The sequence below is a fragment of the Myxocyprinus asiaticus genome, chromosome 30 (assembly GCF_019703515.2).
Source record: "Myxocyprinus asiaticus isolate MX2 ecotype Aquarium Trade chromosome 30, UBuf_Myxa_2, whole genome shotgun sequence".
In the NCBI taxonomy this organism is placed as follows: Eukaryota; Metazoa; Chordata; class Actinopteri; order Cypriniformes; family Catostomidae; genus Myxocyprinus; species Myxocyprinus asiaticus.
In genome coordinates this window covers 20,196,159-20,219,272 of record NC_059373.1, presented here as the reverse complement: position 1 = coordinate 20,219,272, position 23,114 = coordinate 20,196,159, and the positions used below count along the sequence as shown (strand labels likewise).

General features: G+C 37.9%; 1 protein-coding gene across 1 annotated transcript in view; it reads left to right on the top strand.

Annotated features, from left to right (window-relative positions):
* Positions 1–23,114, top strand: part of LOC127421476 (syndetin-like) — a 207,381-nt gene that overhangs the window by 144,451 nt on the left and 39,816 nt on the right. Inside the window, exon 23 of the mRNA XM_051664540.1 lies at positions 16,783–16,931. Within this exon, the coding sequence (XP_051520500.1) occupies positions 16,783–16,931 (149 nt within the window). The remainder of the gene's footprint in view (positions 1–16,782; positions 16,932–23,114) is intronic.

The following is a 23,114-nucleotide window of genomic DNA, read 5'->3' as shown; positions in this document are numbered from 1 at the left end:
TACTGTATGCAAATGCGTTTGTTTTTCAGATATCTAATGTAGTGAAATCTAGGACGTTTTAATTGGCCATTTTAGGTTGAAAATAAAACATCATTGCTATGCATCAGTACCTTGGCTAATTTTGTCAACTGAATGCTATTTTCAAGATGGGGCTGACATATCCCTGTCTCACACGAGCACGGTGGAAGAGACCTCATTTGTAAACAGATTATATAATATAATGGATATGTAAGCACTGAGCTTGCATCTGAATTTTTTTTATTTTTTTTATCATTGTTAGAAAGAATGGCCAGAGAGAGCAAAGTGAGGCTTGAAAATGGACATTGTCCATTTTCGAGGCTTTTGTCACTTAAAGCAATGTGTCTTTCTTGCCTCCTCCTCTCCATTCAGTCCTTCAATTTTACACAGCTGCCAGTGTTGGGTCTTGGCTCTGGTAGCATTTTTTACATTCATTTTCTCCATAGGGATTTCAAAAAAATTCTCAACAGAGCTCCAATATGAATCACAACATTACTTACCTTGATTTGAACCACATATGTATTTTAAAATCTAAAATAGACAAAAGGGTACAAGATGTGTACTTAAAGTCCTTTATGATGCAATAAACTACACATTACATGAAGCATTGTGAATGATGCAATTTGATTAAAAAACGACAGTACAATATAACATTTTTGCCATTGATTAATAGTTTAAAATCCAATATGTTTGAAGTTTATTGATAAATGTTCAAATATATACAAATGTAGTATATATTGTTTGACAGTGTCGTAAGACCAGCTGGATCTCATGAAAATTATGTGTCTGTGGTGACATTTTTGCAAGATGATATTAAGTTGTTTATTACAAGTATCGTAGCAGTTCTCAGGGAAAGTATCCACTGTGTGGCGCTAAAAGCGAGTTATGCTCAATCGAGTTTTAAATCAACAAAAACCTACCTCTGTACCCTAAACCTGAACCTAACCAATAGTGTCATAAAAAGCAAATGTGAGATGAAAAATGCTGAAAGAACCACGCCATTTTGGGGTGCTTCTATGACACTTTTGACTCACATGTCAACTTTTCAGGAGTCGTATCCCGATCCTTTGCATAGTAAGTGAAATGCTTTATCAGTTGAGCTTCAGCAACATTTAATTGACATCAAAAGCTTATAAGTGCAGAAGATTGTATAATGCAGATGTTGAAATGTATCGCCTTACAAGTCATGCGCTATAGCCTAAGTGTTCAGATATCATAAAATAGCATTGTGTGAAGAACAGGGTGAAAAGTAAGTGTATTTGAACTGATAATCTGCCGTCTCATAGGGAATAATGCATTTTTATATATATATATATATATATATATATATATATATATATATATATATATATATATATATATAATGTAGGTACGTATGAAATGTAGGTAATGTGGTTTTATAAGACCAGACTGTGTAAGGTTATTGCAGTAATGCCAGTGCTTCAAGGGACTGGGAGGTCACTGCTGAGCTCTTTTGGCACGGTTATAAGTTTGTTTGTTTTTTTACTTTTCCAGAAGACATTTTATTGGTGGATCTCACTTCGGAATTATGGGTAGTGTAGTTATTTACTGGTAATTTGACTATTAAACTCTTTCTATTAATGAAGATGAAATCACACTTGTGGCTTCTACAGAAGCATGCATCATAGCTTAACAATCTTGCTCATGGTTTGTCTAGAAAGATTTGTTACAATATCATTAAAACCCATTTCTTTATGCAGAAAATGAATGGGATTTTTACTTCCACAACTTGCATATGCTTGTTAATTTGAACACGAGGGGAGTCTTAGAAAGAGAGTGTGTGTTTATGTGTGTGTGTGTGTTTGTGTGTTTGTGTGTGAGAGAGAGAGAGAATGATTGGAACTGCTACTCTGGACAGTACTGAAGGCCAGTATTTGAGATCTGATGGTGAAGTTCTCCCCATACAGGGCCAGCTGCAGTCCTGTGATTAGCGCTCTCCTGTGATGCTATCCAGCTGCTGTGCTGTAAAGCACTCTCTACACACTGCTTTTTCCACTTTTCTGCCTTGGACAAAGACTTATGTTTTTTTCACGTGTGTGTATGTGCATCTTGTGTTTACACATCAGCAGTTCTTTTGTGTGCTTTAGCATTTGTCACGGCTTTCTGTGTTGCATGCAGTATGGAGCAAACAAAGGTTTTACTTGAATTCTTGCCATACATTTTGAAACTTTAGTAAGATAAATTTCACTATGCTCTCTGAAGCAAAAAAGGGTTTTACTTGAACACCTGCCATGGATCCTCCTCCTATGATCAATTTCAGTTTTGGTGGCAGAAGTCCAGCTGTCTCAGCATGCATGCATCAGAACAGATGATCCTGAAACCTGGAATTCTGCTTTTCTTCCAACTGAATTTCTGAACGGTCAGAACTTTTCTCTATAAGAGAGAGCCTTTTGCACATCAGTGTTGGGGGAAACTAAAAGTACGGATGCGACTATCTTAGCTACATGTTGTTAGTATCGTGAAAATAGTTTGTTTTTATTGAGACAGACAACTGTTATCAGAAAAACGTTTTTCTCTTTAACGCAATTAAATACTGCATCAGTGCTTTAATATCACATTGTTTGCATATGCAACATTACAGCCAGGCAAGCTGAATAATCAGAATTAATTTTCTTAACTGTCTTTTTGTCATATGTAGCATTGGGAAGTCCAGATCTTTTGAGTGAATCTGTCCATTCCAACTGTTGATATAAATCTAGCAGTACACTTTGGGTCACTGTCTGCACAAACCGATTCACTAAAATAATTTGCTGGTTCATTTGATGTCCTGGAAGGCATTTAACATATTTTTTGTTGAGAAATATTTAGTTAAATACTGTTCATGTGTATATTTTCTTGTTTGTGTTTTGTGTGTGTGTGTGTGTGTGTGTGTGTGTGTGTGTGCTCGTGCTGTCGCCCTAGATGAGATTCTCATTGTTTTTGCTGCAGATAAATTCTGCTTTCATTGTGCAAATAAATTACATTATCATTGATTTATATTAAATTACATTAACTGATTTATTTAAAAAGATAATGATCCCTTAAATAGCTTCTATGTAATTAGCTACTTTTCTTTTTGTAGCTAGTAGTACAGTTTACTACTTTTTCAAAAGGGTAGCTTAAATGTTATTTAACTTCTTATAATTATGAGTTGCTTGTAGCTTGGAAAGCGACAGTTTCAGATTAGTTTCCCCAACATGGTTGCACACTGTGGCGTCAGTCCTGATCTGATTAATTTTTTGAAATCAGATAAAAATTGGCCCTCCCTAATGCATTGGAGGCTCAGTCCTCCCCAGGTCACAGAGGTTTTGGCAGCCTGCCGTCCGCAATGTCTCCATCTCATTCAGCAGCTTGGCGGTTAACCTTAAGCCTGTGGCTGGATTGCGGGAGCAACCACACTATGACTTGGCTCGTGTCACAGACTGGCATGATGGCTGCTCTGGGTAAGGCTCCAATTATTTCCACCAACATTTTCTCTATCCTATGTTTATGGCAGTCCATAAGGACATCAGCTTCCATGATCCTCCAACAGGATTAGATCCGGCAGACTTTGGGGTATCCTCAGTGTGTGCTGTTCTGTGCTGCATTGATTGATGCTTGGCCAGTTTGTAAAATATACTGGTGATGTAAAATTCATGCAACACAAATGCTTAAAGGAATAGTTCAAGCCCCCCCCCCCCCCCATAAAAAAATTATCATAATTGTATTACCCATATTTTGTTCCAAACCTCTATGAGTTATTTAGCAGAATCTTCACTAACTCTTTTTCCACACAATAAAAGTGGATGGTGACCATGGCTGTAAAGCTTCCATAAATTACTAAAAGCAAAGTAAAAGTTCTATTAAAGTAGTCATATGACTTTACTCCAAGTCTTCTGAGACCATAAGTTTGGTGCAAAGAACAGACTGAAATTTGAAAAAAGTTTTTTTGCTGAAAATCTTCCCCTCTCAAATTTAATGTGCACTTATGAACATTCAAACATGCTGCTATAAGATGATATATCAATCCAGTTTTTCACATTAGTGACATCAAACATCATTGGTTCTTGAGTGTATCATGACTTGATTGTGATGCATTGGTGTTCCAAAGCCATCATACATCATAAGACGACCTGGAATATAGCACACAAGTTGCATAGGCTTTTGTGAGGCTTATATGGTGCTTTATTGTCATTTTTGGACCTTGAAAGTCCCAGTGCCCATTCACTTTCGTTATATGAAAGAAAGTGATAACATATTTTCGTTTTGGAGTGAACCATCATTTTAACACTTTCAACACTGAGAATGATTCTTAGCCATATTGCACTTTGGAGATACAAAGCTCAAGAAGTGTGGCTTAGTGATGGTTTTTATTTCCTCTGTCATGAGGATTGATAGCTTAATAAACAATAGCATATTTTTTTGTTCTTTGTTGCTATTCCAGAAGTTAATGAAATCAGTGCCTTTAACATTCCCATGAGCCAGGTACTTAACCCCAAGTTTCACCTCAAAAGAAACTTGGGGTTAAGTTATTTTATTTTAGCTAAAGAGCACCTTCTAAATAATAGTACATGTAAATAAACATATAGGAGTGTGTTTTATTTACATGAACTTTTGGTCTTCATTGAATACCAGTCCGGAGCCGGAAGGAGCTCTTAGAAGAACAATTTTGTACGTATTAATTGCCTGTGGCTTACCTCAAATGAAATGTGATGATTTTAATTTATCTTTGTGATTTCAAAAAAACACCTTTATGGGCTCTAGGAGACCCAGTGACACAACAGAGAAGTCTACATCTGAGAGATCCTCTAAATTCAAGCGATATTTATGAAATGGACATTAAGAGGTTCTGGCACAGGGGCTAGCAAAGCTGTGGACTGGCACTACACATCCAAATGAGGCCTCTAATTCTGTTTGACACCCGTCTAATGAGAAACGAATTTGGAAAATTAGGAGAGGATGAAGAAATGAGTGGAGAAATAGATTTGACAGTAATTGCCAGCTGACTTTGCTGCACCGTTTCTCAGTGAAACCCTTGAGAGTTTAAAAAAATCAAAGCAATATTGCAGGCAGTGCATCGTGAACATCCTTACAAGAGGAAGAGCCTGTTCTGAAGGGTCCTTAATATATCTTGGGAACACCATCTGTTTAGTTTGAACATTACAGAGCCAAGATGTTTTTTGTTACCGCATAGGTGCATGCAGATGAATGTAAATTTCAGTTATATAATAACTAGAAACATTGTCAAATGCAAGGTGATCATGGTGCATAGATTATTGGATTAATCTTAAAGGGGTCATGACATGCATTTTTTTTTATTATTTGAATATTTTCCTTGAGGTTCACTTATAATATTAGTAAAGTTTTTTGTACACAAAACAGCCATATATTTACAGGGCTCAACGCTAAGGATTTTTTCTATTGGCCCGGCTGGGCCAGTGCTTCAGATTTTTACTGGCCCTGCCAAAATTTTCAGTGGCCCCAACACAAAAATGACAAATAGCTGTTTTTAACATCATGGCTTTAAAAAATATGTCCGAAGATAAATATTTTTTACATATCTTAAGTTTTTAATACAATGTCCCCAGGGGCCTGGGTAGCTTAGCGAGTAAAGACGCTGCCTACCACCCCTGGAGTCGCGAGTTCGAATCCAGGGCGTGCTGAGTGACTCCAGCCAGGTCTCCAAAGCAACCAAATTGGCCCGGTTGCAAGGGAGGGGAGAGTCACATGGGGTAACCTCATTGTGGTCGCTATAATGTGGTTTGCTCTTGGTGGGGCATGTGGTGAGTTGTGCGTGGATGTGCGTGGAGCGTGAAGCCTCCACATGCGCTACATCTCCGCGGTAACGCGCTCAACAAGCCACGTGATAAGATGTGCGGATTGACGGTCTCAGACGCGGAGGCAACTGAGATTCGTCCTCTGCCACCCAGATTGAGGTGAGTCACTACGCCACCGTGAGGACCTAGAGCACATTGGGAATTGGGCATTCCAAATTGGGGAGATAAAAATACAATGTCCCCCAAAATTGAATCACATTTATAATTTGCAAGATATGATTTATGCCTTACGTAATCCCATATATGCACTTTACAGATATAAATTCATAAATACATCATATTAACCTCAGCCATCCTGCCATTTACACATGTGCTTTTAAGCCAAGAGTTCTGTGGAGGAGATGATGGGTTTTTGGTCACCCGTTTAGTCATGCTGTAATGCAACTTTTGCCAATGTGTAGTGTTTTCACAAGAAGGATCAAAGATTTAGTCACTGAGTTAAAGATTTGATTATTGGCTGAGAGAACAGACTTGCTACTAAATCGGTTGTGATGTGTAATATACAGTAGGTAGATATTAGGCCTAATCTGTGAATTAACAATGTGTATATAAAATGAAATCAGACAACCCAAACAAGACCAACACTGACTGATATACAAAGAACAAAAACAAAAATACCTGTATGGTCCAGAAATGAGACATGTAACAGGTGTTTTATGAGGATGATATGAAGTAGACTGTTTCAAATATTCATCTTCACCGTGCAGCTGAACAGCTCTGATAATAATAGCCTAATAGTGATCTTGCTTTTCATATCAAACGCCATTATCATGTCGAATTAATGTTTACGTTTTGAAACATTACCTAATTAAATGTATACTTACATTTTGGATATTGAGCAGACACGTGTATAACTGGGGTTTAACAAAGTTTATTACGTCTCATTAGGCGCTTCATCTCTAAAGGCGAATTAATGAGAGAAAATGTTTGTTTTTTTACAGTGGGAATAAAACTAGTGCTCTGTCCCTTTACGAGAGCACATGCATATTAAACAGTCTACGCTGCACGGAGAGAGATGATGATGAGACGTATGCACGGAGAGACATGGATTTTCAGTCCTATTGAAAGAAACTGTTGATTTCTTGTGTTCCAATGTGTGGATTACTCATTTTCACCAACATGTAAAAACGAAAAATGTGGGGATTTCGCGCACTGTGAACACGGAATGTGCGGGGATACTTAAAATGTGGCACAAGACGTTAAATCCCACTATGAAATTCATTAAGTGGGTTTTTTTCCTGCTATTTTCTACACATTGGTAATAGCTGCTGCTAAGACACTTGGAAAAGAGCGAGGACAGTGCTAGGAGAGTGTGCTCGGTGTCTGCACGATCTTGTGCATGCACGCGACTGTGCCTTGGCGCATCCAGTATATTATGCATTTGCGCATCTTTGCGAGATAAATATAGTCGCTCCTCAGTTAGAAGACTTCGTTTGCTCCGTGTAATTTTTGTGCTCTCTCGCTTGTTGTTTGCTTGCACTAATATTATAAATGCAGCACTGGCCCGAATCTTTCTCACACTGGCCCCGGGCCATCGGGCAGTCCTTATTGTCAAGCCCTGATTTATAACATATCATTTTTCATCATCATTCTAACACTGTTGGAAACGCTCGGCTTTGGTGCTGCTTCTCCTTTAAGACTTGACAGTAAATGCCCACTGTTATGATTGGCTCTCTGCTCTTGACTGACTTGCTCTCCATCTCATGGCCCACCACTACTGGGCGGGCTATGTAAGTTATAAGGTAAAGTAGTCGTTGATGTGTCAAGGCAGTCAAATGCAAATATCTACAGAGTGACATCACAATGTGGAGGAAGTAGTGAACAAGTCGTTTTGGCAGCTTGGTTTCAACAAATGCTCTTATTGCAGTGAGGAGGAATTTTTGAGTTCTGAAACTTACAGTATGTTTTTTAGAACAGTGACCTGTTATCTGTCAAAAGATCAAGGAAATGTGATTTTTCATGTCATGACCCCTTTAACAAAATGTCATTCTTAAAGACCCCATGAAATGGCTTAAATTTTATTTCCTTTGGGAACAGTTCCTATGGAAACAGGAAGTTTGGGTTGGACATATCATGAGGATCATCTACATTTTTTAAATAGCAAGTAGCTATTATTTAATAACAGCCATGGTTTACTACTTGCCAGTCAGTGGCATGGTGGGAGGAACATTCTCATTCTACAGAAAATTTGATTGGAAAACAATCTGTGTAGTGCAGGATGAGTCATCAATATTTTTGGTCCCAGAAAAGAGAAACTGTACATTTTAAATGTGTATATCTGCTAAAACTTAATTTTGTCAACTTTTAGGAGAACACTAGCATATGTAGATGGCTTCTAAGCTAATAGATATGGATGATTTCTTTAATATTTTTCTCTCGGTTTCGAGGTGGATGTTTTGTAACTTCGTTATGAGTAATGAATCAATCGGCATGCCAAGGCCCTATCATCAGATTTTCTGAGCGCCTGGTAGGGTAATACAGCATATCCTCCAACTCCAAACTCTCTATTTGCAGTATATCAGCTGCTACTATGAGACAAACCGCAACAACAACTTTCATACAACTTTCATACAACAACATCATATTTCAAGAGAGTGGGCTTCCAGCATTCTTCAGCTGAACCTTGTGTGAAGGACACTGTATTTTCCGGATGATATCATTATGATGTTGGACCTCAAAGCCAGGAGGATTAAGAGCAGTTTTGTGGGGACAGTGCCTCGAATGCCATAGTAAAAAAAATCAAGCCTCAAAATATATTATGTACAAAGCCTAGACTTTGAGGACCGCAAAAGTATGTAGTGCTGTGTTGGCAATCTCCACTATGTTCTTGTTTTGTAGAGAGAGCTCTGTAGTGGCAGTGCCTTGGAAAGCAGAGATTTATCGCACTGTAATTGTGATTTTCTGTTATTTAAAAAGTCAACACAATATGTCTTAGGAGCAAAGGACTGACAGTGTTAACAGCTTGAGAAAATGAGACTTTCACATGCCCAACCTTTCCAAACAATTCCTGAATTTAGAGCTAGAATAATCAGCAGAGCTGTTTTTTGTAAAGTTGTCAGAGACACCTTTATAGTTACAATTTTTACATTAATATTTTTTTTGTAATTATATATAATTTGTTTGTAATTAAATATATTATAAAATATTTTTATTTATATGCTGTAATAGAAATATTTATATTATTTAAAAATATATATATATAAAAAAAAGAGGTTGACCACAATGTACTGTGGCATTAGGTCATATAACACTCTGTTATCTATAAAACTAGACTGCAATGGTTTTCGCCTAATGATGAACACACTGAAGCCAAGGTCCGCTATTTTATTTCACTGACACTGGCATGTCTATGCTCCTCGCTATTTCTATGTCTCTACGATTAAGTAAAGCAGGAAATTCTGCACTTGTTGTGCAAAACACCAAAGTCCAATAAAGGTGAATGAGAACATGTGAGTAAAGGATCAAAATATATCACAGTTTTAATTGCAATACATTAAACATAGTCACAATATAATCGTATCATGATCCAGATATCAATACAATATCATATCACCAGGTCCCTGCTGATTCCCACCCCTGTTTGCCAGTATACTGTTTGTCTACATATACTGTGTTTTCCCAATCAAGGGATCTGAGACTGAGAAATCAGACTCTGTCTAGTGTGCGTTCAAATACCACCTGTTTTGAGCAGGCTCTAGTTAATCAAGCAAATCACAGCGGTTTCGGCCTCCAGCTAAACTAAAGTGACAGCCAGACACACTGATGGGGACCTACTGGCTGGGCACTCTGTTCTCTCAGTGTTACCAGCTGAGAGTAGGGCACCCACACAAAGACAGTGAGTTAATTTGTGTGACAATGCTCTGGCGTACACCCACACAGGCATGAGGAGATGAGATGGGCTTGTAGCTCAACGGTGGACCAAATGAGGAGTGGAGAAAGGGGTCAGCTGGGAACAAAGGAAACATAGCACTCTGTGTGAAAAACAGTAGGGGAGATGGGGGCTATTATTGGGTGAAATGTGTGTGTGGGGGGGGGGTGGCGTAGATAGCGAAATGTGGAGAGAGCTGCACTGGAAGTCGGGCAGATTTTGTTCTTGAAAAAGCCTGTAATGAGCAGAGGATGCTGAAATAGTTGGACAGATTCAGAGGGCTTTGACAGTGACTAGACCGGGAAGAATGGGGTTGTGCATGCCGTTTGGCTTGTTAAGCTTGAACTTAGCTATCATTGTAAAAGCACAAAGGATCAAAGGGGTACAACTTTTGTTTACAACTTTCTAAACAGTCCCAAAAGTCCAGTTTAGAGGCTTAAAGGGTTAGTTTACCCAAAAACTATCCCTTGTTCCAAACACGTATGAGTTTCTTTCTTCCGTTGAACACAAAAGGAGATGCTAGGCAGTATGTTAGTCTCAGTCATTATTCACTTTCATTGCATATTTGTTCTATACAATGAAAGTGAATGATGACTGAGGCTGTCATTCTGCTTAACATCTCCTTTTAGGTTCCTTGGAAGAAAGAAAGTCACATGAGGGTGATCAAAATAAAGACAGAATTGTCAGTTTTGGGCGAACTATTCTAGGCTTACATGCATATGTAAATGTGACCAAATGGGGTCATATCTAGAAGTTCCATTTGTCTTGGTGCCTATTAATTGATGCTTACTTCTAATCAGGTTTGTCAATCAGTATTTTAAATATGTTCATGTCAAAAGCCTGACACTTTGAGCTTTTGCATAATGCTTGATTGAATATGTATTTGTGTGTTAATTTTGTTGTGTCAGTGAAATCATTTTATGCTGTAAATTATTATGTGCACGCTGTTGATCACCAGTGACTGATTGCTTGTAACCATTTTAAATGCGGCAGACTGTAATTAGGTGTGCATTATCTACCCTCATTTACAGACGGATTGTTTATAAGATTCCTGGAGGTTTATCAGCTGTATTCACCCAATACTGAAATATTTCTTCAGTCTTTGTCAGGATCCTTTGATGTTTTTATGAAGAGAAAAATAAATTCCCAAAATATGTGCCCGTTTCTTTTTCTCATACAGTTATTTTTGTGCATGTTAGAGATAAAAAGCCTGAGCGATTCATTACATTTGGTGCCACTTGTATTCGGCTGTGAGAACTACGTAATTAAATTCAACTATGTTCACAATGAAACTGATTATTCCTTGCGTTACCGTTCCCATTCTTGGTCTTTTTATTCCCAGTATGAAAGCAGATTAGATTCAGCATACCGAGGCTGTGGCGAAGGGTAGACTATTGCTCGTATATTTCGCTTGTGTGCTATCAGATTCCATTTTTCTCTTTTCTTTTTATTTTTAATAAACTCCAACCCTGAGCTCTGGAAGGCACTGCCTTAGCCTTTAGTTTATTCGAACTAAAATTCACAAAAAAAAGAGCCACTGTCTCTAGATGAGGTATTGATTTTTGTCTTTTTCTTTGAATAAAGAAGTTATTTGTTTGATGGAACCTTTTACACTTTATATATTAGCTCAGAGTAGGTTTAGAGCTTGCCAAGAGACTAAGAAGACAATTACGCTGCATGGCCCATTGTTACTGATTCAGAAAGATGAACTAATAAATCATTGTGGTACTCAACACCCTGTCCAACTCACTACTGATAACCATCAGTGATAACAGCACTGAGGCGGTGTTTCCAAACCATTTCTAGATTCTCAAACTGTTTCTCTAGTTTGTATTACAGGATGAGAGAGCTGTGCACCAGAGAGGCAGAGGTAGTGCTAATGAATCTTGAAATGCTTTGCTTTTTCCTTTTTTTCTTTTAAGGCGAAGTGTGTAATTTCAGCACACTATTGGCACTAAACAAAATTACAGCCTGTTTGGGCAGCCCAAATGGATGCGACATAACATCTGCTCAACCAATGGTGTGAGTATAGGGCACGACTGCAGTACCTGACTACAAGATGAATTTCTGGTTATGTGTTACCAATGTAATTCTTGTGGGTGGATTATTCTATGTGTAAACAGCCCCTTTCTGTTATGCTTTCACGTATAATGCAAAAGGTACTGGGTTCACCGTTACATGGTCATGACAGGAGTTTAAAGCATGGACATAACTTTGCAGAGACAAGGGGTTAGCAATCAATTTTATCTCACTAGTCTCAAGTTAACGCAAACAATATAGGCCCTGATTTACTAGGATCCAAAAAAAAAAAAAAAACGGGTTCTAATTTGATTGTGTAAACGATCTAATTACGTGTGCACGTCATGGATGTATTGATTTACTAAGAGCAACTGCACAAATAACCACATGTGCAAATATGTTGAACACACTGTCCAAAAGGAGGCTTTTGCATGTGGTAACTGCACCAAAGGCACATTCACAGCATGAGCTGGCTCATAACTAAATGATATGTAACATTTTATTTTGATTAAATTTGGCATTTATTAAAATAAATATATTAATTTATTGGATAATAGGATCTATTATCGTAAAATCCCTGATTGTGTAATGTAGAGTAGTTGATAAGAATACCGAACCTGTGTATGACAGTCTTCTCTTTGCCTCGATAATTTTCACAGAAGAAAATACAATATTATGTACATGTTAAGCTATGTTGCACCACTGAAGTATACCAAAATGTAATCTGAATTTCAATTGCTGTTTGCTTGCTTTTTTTTTTATCGATAGAGGGTCACTGTTAAACCCATAACATTCCTTGAAACGCAGTCACCTATAGGCAAGTGAATGTCGTTACTTTTAACTGTTCTTTTTTTTTTTTTTAGCAGATTGATTACTACATCAATGGTCTTTGTGTCAGTGTCCTTTTTTTGACAGATGAAAAGTATATGCCCTCTTGATATATTAAAATCTGTAGACGGGGTTATGGTATTCTTTTTTTTTTTCTTTTTTTTTTCATGCATTTTTTGTAGAATATGATTTAAAGATGAGACTAAAAGGACTATAGGGTGTCCTTGTGTTTGTAAACTTTCCAGCTTTTTTCGAGAGGAAAGTTAAGAGAAAAAGCAGGTGTTCCCTTGCGTCATGCTGTGCCATGCTCTTTCTAGCTGACAGATTATTCATTTTACCAGCATGTGGCATTCTGTTTGGGTGCATACTGTATTTTTCTAAAGGTTTGTGACTCTCTTTTACTGTGCAGTTATATAATTAATGTTATTTCACAAATTGCCCCCCAAATATTGGTATGTTTCAGTCTGACCCCAATTGGAGTTTGTGTAGTTTGTGTATGTCATGATTCTTTCCACTTTTTTAGTGTACAGCCATACATAAATTGCGATTAGCATAATACTTGTATATTTTTGCTCAAATGAATGTTCAGTTCAGACAGAAATAAGAGTTGTTGTTTAATGATATGCTAAGCCACCAAAGTTCTGTACAAGGTGCTTTTCATATGCAGATAATGCACTACTTTGCAAAATACTGTTCGTGTGCAGTCCCATCTGCCAAATTTTTTTCTCGTCTTTGTCATGATTTTATTTGAACCCACACACCTTTGCAGATCCTCTTAGTTACTCATGCATAGTTCTTCCAAAAGTAAGCAAACTTTGAGTGCTTTGACGATAACTTTTGATGACAACAAAAATTGAAGTGTTAAATATAATTTGAGCCTTATTTTAAGAGACTGATCATAAAGTGTAAAATTTTTGCACCTTATTTAGATGTTCTAATCTTGATCTGACAATCCAGCAACTTGTGTGTGCCGTGTGTTTTGCATTTTACCAATGCTGACAATTTATCTGGGCCCACATTTTAAAAATGAATTTAGTTGTATTTGATTTCTACATATAAACTGGTGTTACCAAAGTTCATTGTGCTTAAGAGGCTCTAAATTAGGGATTCAAATTAAAGGCACTTCCTGTGTACTGTAACTAATATGGACACTTTAAAGGGGAAATATCATTAAAAAACATTATGTTCTTTATAAACTCAGAATCCGCTTTTCCACCATCGGGCCAAATGGTTCTTTTTGAGAAACCATGCCATTCCGGTCCATTTGATGCAATTACGGTTTCTTTTCCTCTGCAAATTTAGAATTAGAATGTATGTAACAAATACATCAATTGGCGATGACGTGAGAGGTAAACATTGGAGTGAATGTGCGCTATGGAGGATGATTACATATTCTAGTTTTCAGGACTGCTTTTCCCCCTGGGTTTTACTCTGCTAAAGCACAGGAAAGACATGGCCTATGTCGCAAAAAGAAAAGCAAGAGATAAAGGCGAGAGGTTTACCATCTTATGTTGAGGGGTTGTGTATGCCATCAGACATGAACACATAGACATTTTAAAGTTCCTAGACTAGCTGAAAAGTGCTTTTATGACAAAATGTTATATGAGTAATATATTGATATATTGTATGAGTTTTAATGTGCGAGCTAGTGTAATCTACCTCCCTGATGGAAAAGGCCTAAGGAAAAATGATGTACTAAACTTAAACCATCATAAACTCATAAAGATACTCTAAGCATATACTAAATTTATTAACTTGATTACACCCAAATATTAGCAGACTTGGCCAACTACCTAGAAACAACTGAATTACCTTGGCATTGGCAAATTGACCATTGTGAGTCACCACGTAGTAAAACCATCCCACCAGCACAGTTAGTTAACTGTCGAGAAATCCGGGCCAGACAGCGCTCAAGTGGAAATGCTACTGGACCGTTCCTCATCATGCTCAGAACCGTTTGGCCCAATGGTGGAAAAGCACTTTAACCTATGCTGCAAAAAAGTCTCCTTCCGTCTCCTTCCATATAATGACCAGCATGATATTACATCTCAATCACCTTTAACAGCAATGCCGAAGGATTTTCCAATTCAAAATATCTAATTTGAATAGCGCTTTTCACAGTACAGATTGTTCCAAATCAACTTTACAAAGAATAGAATAGCAAAGAAATTTGCTAGAAAAGCAAAGAAATGGTAAAGAATTTTGCTATTACCGTTCCCACAGAGCTCTTATCTTATAGGTCGTAATTAACACAGCAGTTCCTTCGTTTAATGAATTAGAGAACTGATGTGGTGTTTTGCATTTGTAATTTGAGTCTGTTTCCACAGAGAAGTTTTGGGAGTAGAATTCAAAGGGAATTTATTAATCTAATCCCCAATATATTCACGGTATTAAGCCTAGTAATCCTATTATCCTCTTTCATGTTTGTTTTAAACAGGAACAGAATGTTAATCTTAACCTCATTACAGCTGATCTGAATGGATAGCATTAACTGCAGATACAATACCATTCAACATTTGTTTGATGCCATTTTGTTTTTCTCTTTGACTTATTCAAAAAGCCCTGAAATTGTGCAGAATTATCCAATTGCTACTGTGGTGTTTCAGTTGTAGTTTGGGTTTGTCTCAACAAAAAAATGATAGCATGAAGAAACTTTTCATTCTTATCTGGTTCTGATCTAGTCGCCATCTAAGTCAGTAGTAGAAATCCTTTTGCTTCTGTTGCACTAATATCAGTTTACATTTGTTCATTATCATCAAAGCAACTTGCAAGTGAGGATGAGTTCAAAAACAATCCTTGTATATAATAGGCAGTTTTATGTGCAGGTTTTTGTCTCTGCATTTGGCATTTAATTCACATTTCATCAAACATTGTACTGTACATGCCCTGGGGTGATAGTCTCGTAAAGGTCATTTCATGGACAAACTGATTAATACAGACAGTGTCTCATTTTACAGAGCAGTCAGATGAAAGATTTGTCTTCAGTCCTTCAACATCAATACACATTTGGAAGATTTTGGTTCTGAGCTCATGACATTCATGCTTTCAATGCATTTGGCTACTTTTTTAGTTTATTTTTTACACAAATTCCTTCCTAAGGTCTTGCATCATAGGAACTGAACAGTAGATAATGATCTGACTATCTGTGCTGTTTAAGTGGAACTAAAACAAGTATTCACTAGGTCAGTCTATCACTGCATGTTAATTTAGCACAGAAATGTCAGCACAATGTTGTCAAGTATAGCCTGAATTTTACGTTTTAAGTATAGGCTGAATTTTTGCCACAAATGTGATGTTTCAAGTGGAATGTTCATAGTTATTTTTGTCGAGCAGCTGTATGAATTTCAGATGTGCATACTTCACAGGATGTTTATCTTTTCATATACATTTATTCATTTACAGGAGCAGAGTCTGTGTCACTGCATACAGCATACTGAAGATGTTCTGTATAAGTATGGACTTTTATAGATGTTTTGATCGGAACAATTATTTTATTAATCTGCAAAGTTTAAACCTTTATTTTAGTGCAATAGTTGCTTGATCGCCAACTTATATTGGCAACACCAGCACTTCAGGAGTAATGTTACCAGAATGTGGGTTTGTGTAAGCATTTTGAAAAATAATGCTTTGAATGTTAATGATTGAGTGGAAAAGATCAAACCCCATTGCGCTCTAGTGTTATCCCAAACCAATTTTCATATTTTGTGAGATGATTCTTCATGGTTATATGACATTTGAACTGTTTCCTCACCCAAATTTTCTTGGACAGATTAAATAGAAAATCTTTCATGGCTCTCTGTAGCACAGACTTTTAAGCTTGATTACACTTTTATTATCTGGTATTTGTGTTAATCTGACATTTAACTGCAATTTAAATGAGAATAAATGTGGATAAACACGAAGAAAGATTTGTTCATTTGTTTTGTACAGTATTAGGTTATGTGCATGCGCACACTCCAAAAACACCAACTCTCCGGAGTTGTTTTTCTTTGGTGGCAGGTTCTGAATTTAAAACCAAAGTTGAGACAGCCAGAATGTTACCAAACCTCTGTTTGTTTTGTTCCATAAATACCATCTTGTTGCTTGTAAATTGACAGTTTTTTGCCAAGTGGTTTAAAGATATCAAATATAAATGGTGTATGTCATCAATTTGTCTATTATTTTCAGTCCCATTACTTACAAGCCTACAGATATTCAGTGAAGCTCAGTCAAAATGTGTTGCGTTTTGTGCAGGAGGCTGGAGGGGAGAGTGCTGGCCCTCATGCAAATTCAGAGGAGAGGAAGGAGAAGGTCCCCAGCCCTCACCTCAGTCAGCTGGTCATCCTGACAGCCAGTTGCACACTGTACGGTCTGGCTGAGAGAGTCGTCGCCACTGAATCACTGTAAGAACTGCTTTAAACCTGCTTACTTGAATCAGTCATCTAGTAATCTAGAGGTCAGTATTTTAAGGAATTAATGCAGAATGCATAAAAAGGAAAATCAGCCAGATGGCATTTTTATCCTATATCCAGCTGTATGTATGATCCAGGTCTTTCAATTAAGGTTTCACGGACCCATGAGAGTCTATGAAGTGTCTGTGGACTGATAAGTAACATATAGAAATTTCTTTAAAAAATACGGGTTTAGAAGGGACTGAATTGCTTCCCAACCCCTCCTCCCTTCTTGTTTTGCTCCCACACAGACCAATAAAATTAAGTGAAAGACAGACTTTGCAGAACACGTGCCCTAAAAAGAAATTCGATATTTCTTGAAACAGAGCTTAAATTAATGTGCTGCTTTTCAAATGGAGTTCATCTGCATATACAGTTGTGCTCAAAAGTTTGCATACCCTGGCAGAAATTGTGAAATTTTGGCATTGATTTTGAAAATATGACTGATCATGCAGATGTCTTTTATTTAAGGATAGTGATCATATGAAGCCATTTATTATCACATAGTTGTTTGGCTCCTTTTTAAATCATAATGATAACAGAAATCACCCAAATGGCCCTGATCAAAAGTTTACATACCCTTGAATGTTGGCCTTGTTACAGACACACAAGGTGACACACACAGGTTTAAATGGCAATTAAAGGTTAATTTCCCACACCTGTGGCTTTTTAAATTGTAATTAGTGTCTGTGTATAAATAGTCAATGAGTGTGTTAGCTCTCACCTGGATGCGTGTATGAGCCGGCTAGATACTGAGCCATGGGGAGCAGAAAAGAACTGTCAAAAGACCTGCATAACAAGGTAATGGAAATTTATAAAGATGGAAAAGGATATAAAAAGATATCCAAAGCCTTGAAAATGCCAGTCAGTACTGTTCAATCACTTATTAAGAAGTAGAAAATTCGGGGATCTCTTGATACCAAGCCAAGGTCAGGTAGACCAAGAAAGATTTCAGCCACAACTGCCAGAAGAATTGTTCGGGATACAAAGAAAAACCCACAGGTAGAATCAGGAGAAATACAGGCTGCTCTGGAAAAAGATGGTGTGGTTGTTTCAAGGAGCACAATACGACGATACTTGAACATAAATGAGCTGCATGGTCAAGCTGCCAGAAAGACGCCTTTACTGCACCAATGCCACAAAAAAGCCCGGTTACAATATGCCCGACAACACCTTGACACGCCTCACAGCTTCTGGCACATTGTAATTTGGAGTGACGAGACCAAAATAGAGCTTTATGGTCACAACCATAAGTGCTATGTTTGGAGAGGGGTCAACAAGTCCTATAGTGAAAAGAATACCATCCCCACTGTGAAGCATGGTGGTGGCTCACTGATGTTTTGGGGGTGTGTGAGCTCTAAAGGCACGGGGAATCTTGTGAAAATTGATGGCAAGATGAATGCAGCATGTTATCAGAAAATACTGGCAGACAATTTGTATTCTTCTGCACGAAAGCTGCACATGGGACGCTCTTGGACTTTCCAGCAATGACCCCAAGCACAAGACCAAGTTGACCCTCCAGTGGTTACAGCAGAAAAAGGTGAAGGTTCTGGAGTGGCCATCACAGTGCCCTGAACTTAATACCATCGAGCCACTCTGGAGAGATCTCAAACGTGTGGTTCATGCAAGACGACCAAAGACTTTGCATGCCCTGGAGGCATTTTGCCAAGACGAATGGGCAGCTATACCACCTGCAAGAATTTGGGGCCTCATAGAAAACTATTACAAAAGACTGCACACTGTCATTGATGCTAAAGGGGGCAATACACAGTATTAAGAAGTGGGTATGCAGACTTTTGAACAGGGGTCATTTCAATTTTTTTCTTTGTTGCCATATTTTGTTTTATGATTGTGCCATTCTGTTATAACCTACAGTTGAATATGAATCCCATAAGAAATAAAAGAAATGTGTTTTGCCTGCTCACTCATGTTTTCTTTAAAAATGGTACATATATTTCCAATTCTCCAAGGGTATGCAAACTTTTGAGTACAACTGTACATAGATCTTCAGTAAGCTATAAGAAATCTTTTACGTAAATATGGAGCTTTGAATGATTAGTTCTGAGCTGAATGTATGTGCAGCCTGCACTTCTGATTTTGCTCCTGCGTAGACAAAATAAATTGCCATTTTTTTACATAAAGCATACTTGAAATGTTTGGAAAAAGCTCAAGATTTTTTGAATCAGAACTAAATGAATGAACAGCATTTCAAATGGAGTCCAACCACAAGTACATCGATATTCAGTATGGAACTGTTTGTAAATGGAAATCTTGTGTAGAAATATGCCACCTTATTTCACGCGATAATCAAGACAAGGACCGCATCCAAGAATAGTACAGAGATTTTTCGATCATAGTGGCACCAAATGGATTTGAAAAAAAGAAATAAAATACTGTTCCTAAACATACGGAAACCCACAGAGGCCTTGATATTTTGTTTTTTCTCGTAATCTCGATATAAAAAAAGTCATTGACAAAACAAGTTATCTTCTAATTTCGTGACAATAACACAAAGAAATTGTAATGGCCGCTAAGTAACTTAAGCCAAGATAACAGTTAGTTAATAATTTATATATTTACACACACATATAGTGTATGTATATATATTTATATATATAATATATATATATAGTAAGAGTAGCTTTTTTCAGCTAAACATTGCAACTAGCAGCGGAGTGTTCAACTGAAACCTCTGCCACTGGTAAGAAGTCTCTGTAGCAGAAGCACACTGACTCATGATGGTTAACTCTTGTCCATTTATGAGAGCTGCCTTGTGATCAGGCTACTGTTGCTATTTGATGAGTTTCAAACACCAACACCCCAGAGGTTGCACTATAAAAAATATTTATCCGTCACTTTGACGGACTGAGTTGTAAAATTCCCATCATGGTCTATTTTTATCCATCATACTTGTTTTAATTTTATAAGTACTACATTCAGGGGCGTAGCATCCATTATAGTGACATATACATGACAGTGGATAGGCTTAATTCTATTTTTGACTCCCCAAGCAAGTCTGGTGAAACCAAGGAATTCTTGGGTAAAGTAGCTACCTGTCAATCAAACACTGTGTACGTGCGGCTTTTAAATGAAATAACCATCCAATTGGAAAGTGCACAGGTTCACAGAACTTCTTCAATGTGCCTGATAGCTTATAACAATAAAGTCTCAGATGAGAAGCACATGCATCTCTGAAGCTCTAATGCAGGTACTCCTTTAAAGGTGCAATATGTAACAGTTTTCATGTAATATTCACCCTTTTTTTTGCCAATGTGTGAACGGCATGTAACACAACTTAAAAAAATTAGCCCTTCCTGGACTTCCTAGGTTGCCTATTAAAGCCTGTAGACTGATTTTCATGTGAAGGGAGCGGGTCGCTTTTGCCGGGAAAATCCAAAGGATGTGACGATTATGCGCGCTCCCGAGAGCCTTGCCTCAGTAATCGCTTCTCTTCCGCTATTGAACAGCGACAACAAACTGCAACACTAGGTAACGTTATCTTAGAGATGGAATCCAGCAAACGTCAGGCTCCCAGCACAACGCTCCTACACAAACTCCAAGTAAGCCAAAAAAAATAAAAAATAATACATTTATCTACTGAATCCTGTCTGGCGTAGCAGGAACGTGATCGTGGTCAAGCGATAACTAGAGTGAACATCGGCAGGGCATTTGATTCCTGGAGGGACCTTTGTTCGGTTTTGGGGATCAAAACCGACCCTGAACTGGCGTTCTTCTTATTGTACAGGTAAGCTTACATAACTGCAAAGCATGTGTAATATATTGCCATAAGGATTGATCTGTGTAATTTTAGCTAAACTACAATAACACATTAAATGAATGCCAGACAATGTTCAAGATAATGCAAAAAGACCCATTCATTAGTGTAACGTAAATTGATTATACAGAAAATGTATACATTCTATTATTATAAAACAATAGCGCATCGATATATCAAAATGACAGTTGTGATGGAATCACATCAATACTGAATTGTGTCAACATATTTATAAATGTACAGTCTATTTTATAAACAGCTACTGTCATCATCCACCAAATTTAGCTAACAGCTATTGATAAAGCTGGCATTTATCATATAAATGCAGTCAATGTATCATGCAAAGAAAAGTGATTACTTCAAACTGCAGTCTCGCATAGTCAGACCTATATCCAGACTTTGTTTTAGCCCTGTTACAGCACTGGAGAGTCAATTATAATATACAGTCTCAAAGTTTATAGTAAAACAATCATAACTGTGTACTTTTAATTATGCTACCTCATCTGTCAGCATGATGCTGGTGAATCACGTTGTCTCTTTGTACGTTACATCATTGTTTTGGATGCTCGCTCGCTCGTGTCCCTATGGAGTGTGTGCACGAGCGTGAGCGCGAGCAACAGGTTGCTGGCTGCAGTTCACTTAGTGGCCACAGGTGTCATTAATAACAAGGGTTTCTGAATCTTACATACTGCACCTTTAAAATAACTGACTATTCTGCTCTAAACATAGGCTAATGTTTGCACTTAGATTAAATGCAAGTAATTGGCTGAAATGATGTGCCGCTTTTTCACACTTGAATTTTGTTACTACACTTTTTTGTGCTTTATTAATAAAGTGTCACACTGATCATGCAGTAACACATTAAGGTAATGACTGATATGCAGTCAATTGTTCAGAACTCTCCTCGAAATCTATACATAATTGGTCAAAGAGACGCCTACTACCAGGTGTTAATGGTGATGACACCTGTTAATACGCATCTTAATACCATGCAAATAACAGGGCACACACACACAAGCAGTGGGAGTGTGTGTGAGACAGTGAAGTCAAAACTGATGCACTGGGTGACATTTTCCATCAGTCTTTCCAAAAAATCTGTTAATGACAGAATTTTCGGTTAATGCAACCCCTGCAACACCCCCATTCAACCAAACTTGTCTGACCTGATCAGTCACATTATCACTGTGGCTGTTGTCTAATCAGATCTATTAAGCCTCGCTTTCCTCCTGACGAGTCAACAGAGGTGGACTGAGTTAGTTTCGGCAACAGAAAGGGGAGTTCATTTCATTAAGTGATATGACACTGCAGGGGCTGATGAGAGCTACCTGAATTTCCACTATAATACTGATGAGCGGCAGCTGATGGAAGCTGCTAAATCTCATTTAAATTTACCATCCAGTATCTCTTTCTCTGACCTTTATCCTGTTGACTGCTTGTTCATCAAAAAATTAAGCCTTTTCACAACAACAGGGAATACTGCCTTGCAAACGCAGCGAGATCTGAACTGAGGGAGTTTGATCCATGTAGTTGCCTTGGATGCTGCTATGTTGCCAGATGATGTTGACTCACGCCAAGAATTGTGTTGGAATTTGGACTCAAAACCAGAGATTTAGATTGGAATGGATCAGAGGATCCAGAGTTTAAAGGAGTAGTTCACCTAAAAATGAAAGTTCTGTCATTTACTCTGCCTCATGGCATACTAGGGTGACCAGATTCCTGCTTGTGGACCTAGGCGCAGATCATTTCGAAGTAGAGGGTTAATCCGCATCTGTAAATGTTGTCACCTTTTCACTGGCAGCAATTTTTCTCAGTGTGCGCTTGTCTTTCAAGAGTTTATTGTAAAATGCAGAGCAGTCCAGTCCAAAATTAAGACGTACGAAAAGCATTGCCTTCATGACTGTTACACTGAGTCGAGATTTATCCGGTGTCCATGCTGCGTTCAATAATGAGAACACGCGCTCCACAGTTGCAGATGTCCCAGGCAGGCATAAAACAAACTCCACAACCTTGGCTACAACTCCTAAGTTGATGGTCTTGCTCTCCAGCTCACGAAAAAAACATCTGTCCATCTCTCAGACACGGCCATCTTGTTCATGTTCCACTCAGTGATGCGACGAATTACAATGTTTTTCGCACAAGCCCACTCATCAAAGAGTGTGGTTTTGTCAATCAAACTGAGAGCGGGGATTCTGGAGTAGAAGTGTTCGAGGCTGCTCTGAATGTCTTTCCACTCTGGGATGTCTCTCATTAGGGCCCACTCAAGTTTTTCTGTGTTCTCCAATGAGCGGCTCCAATTTTGGAGGTAATCCACCGATGCTGAATAAAAGTTTCTCACTGCACAAAAGAAATCATCCGCTCTC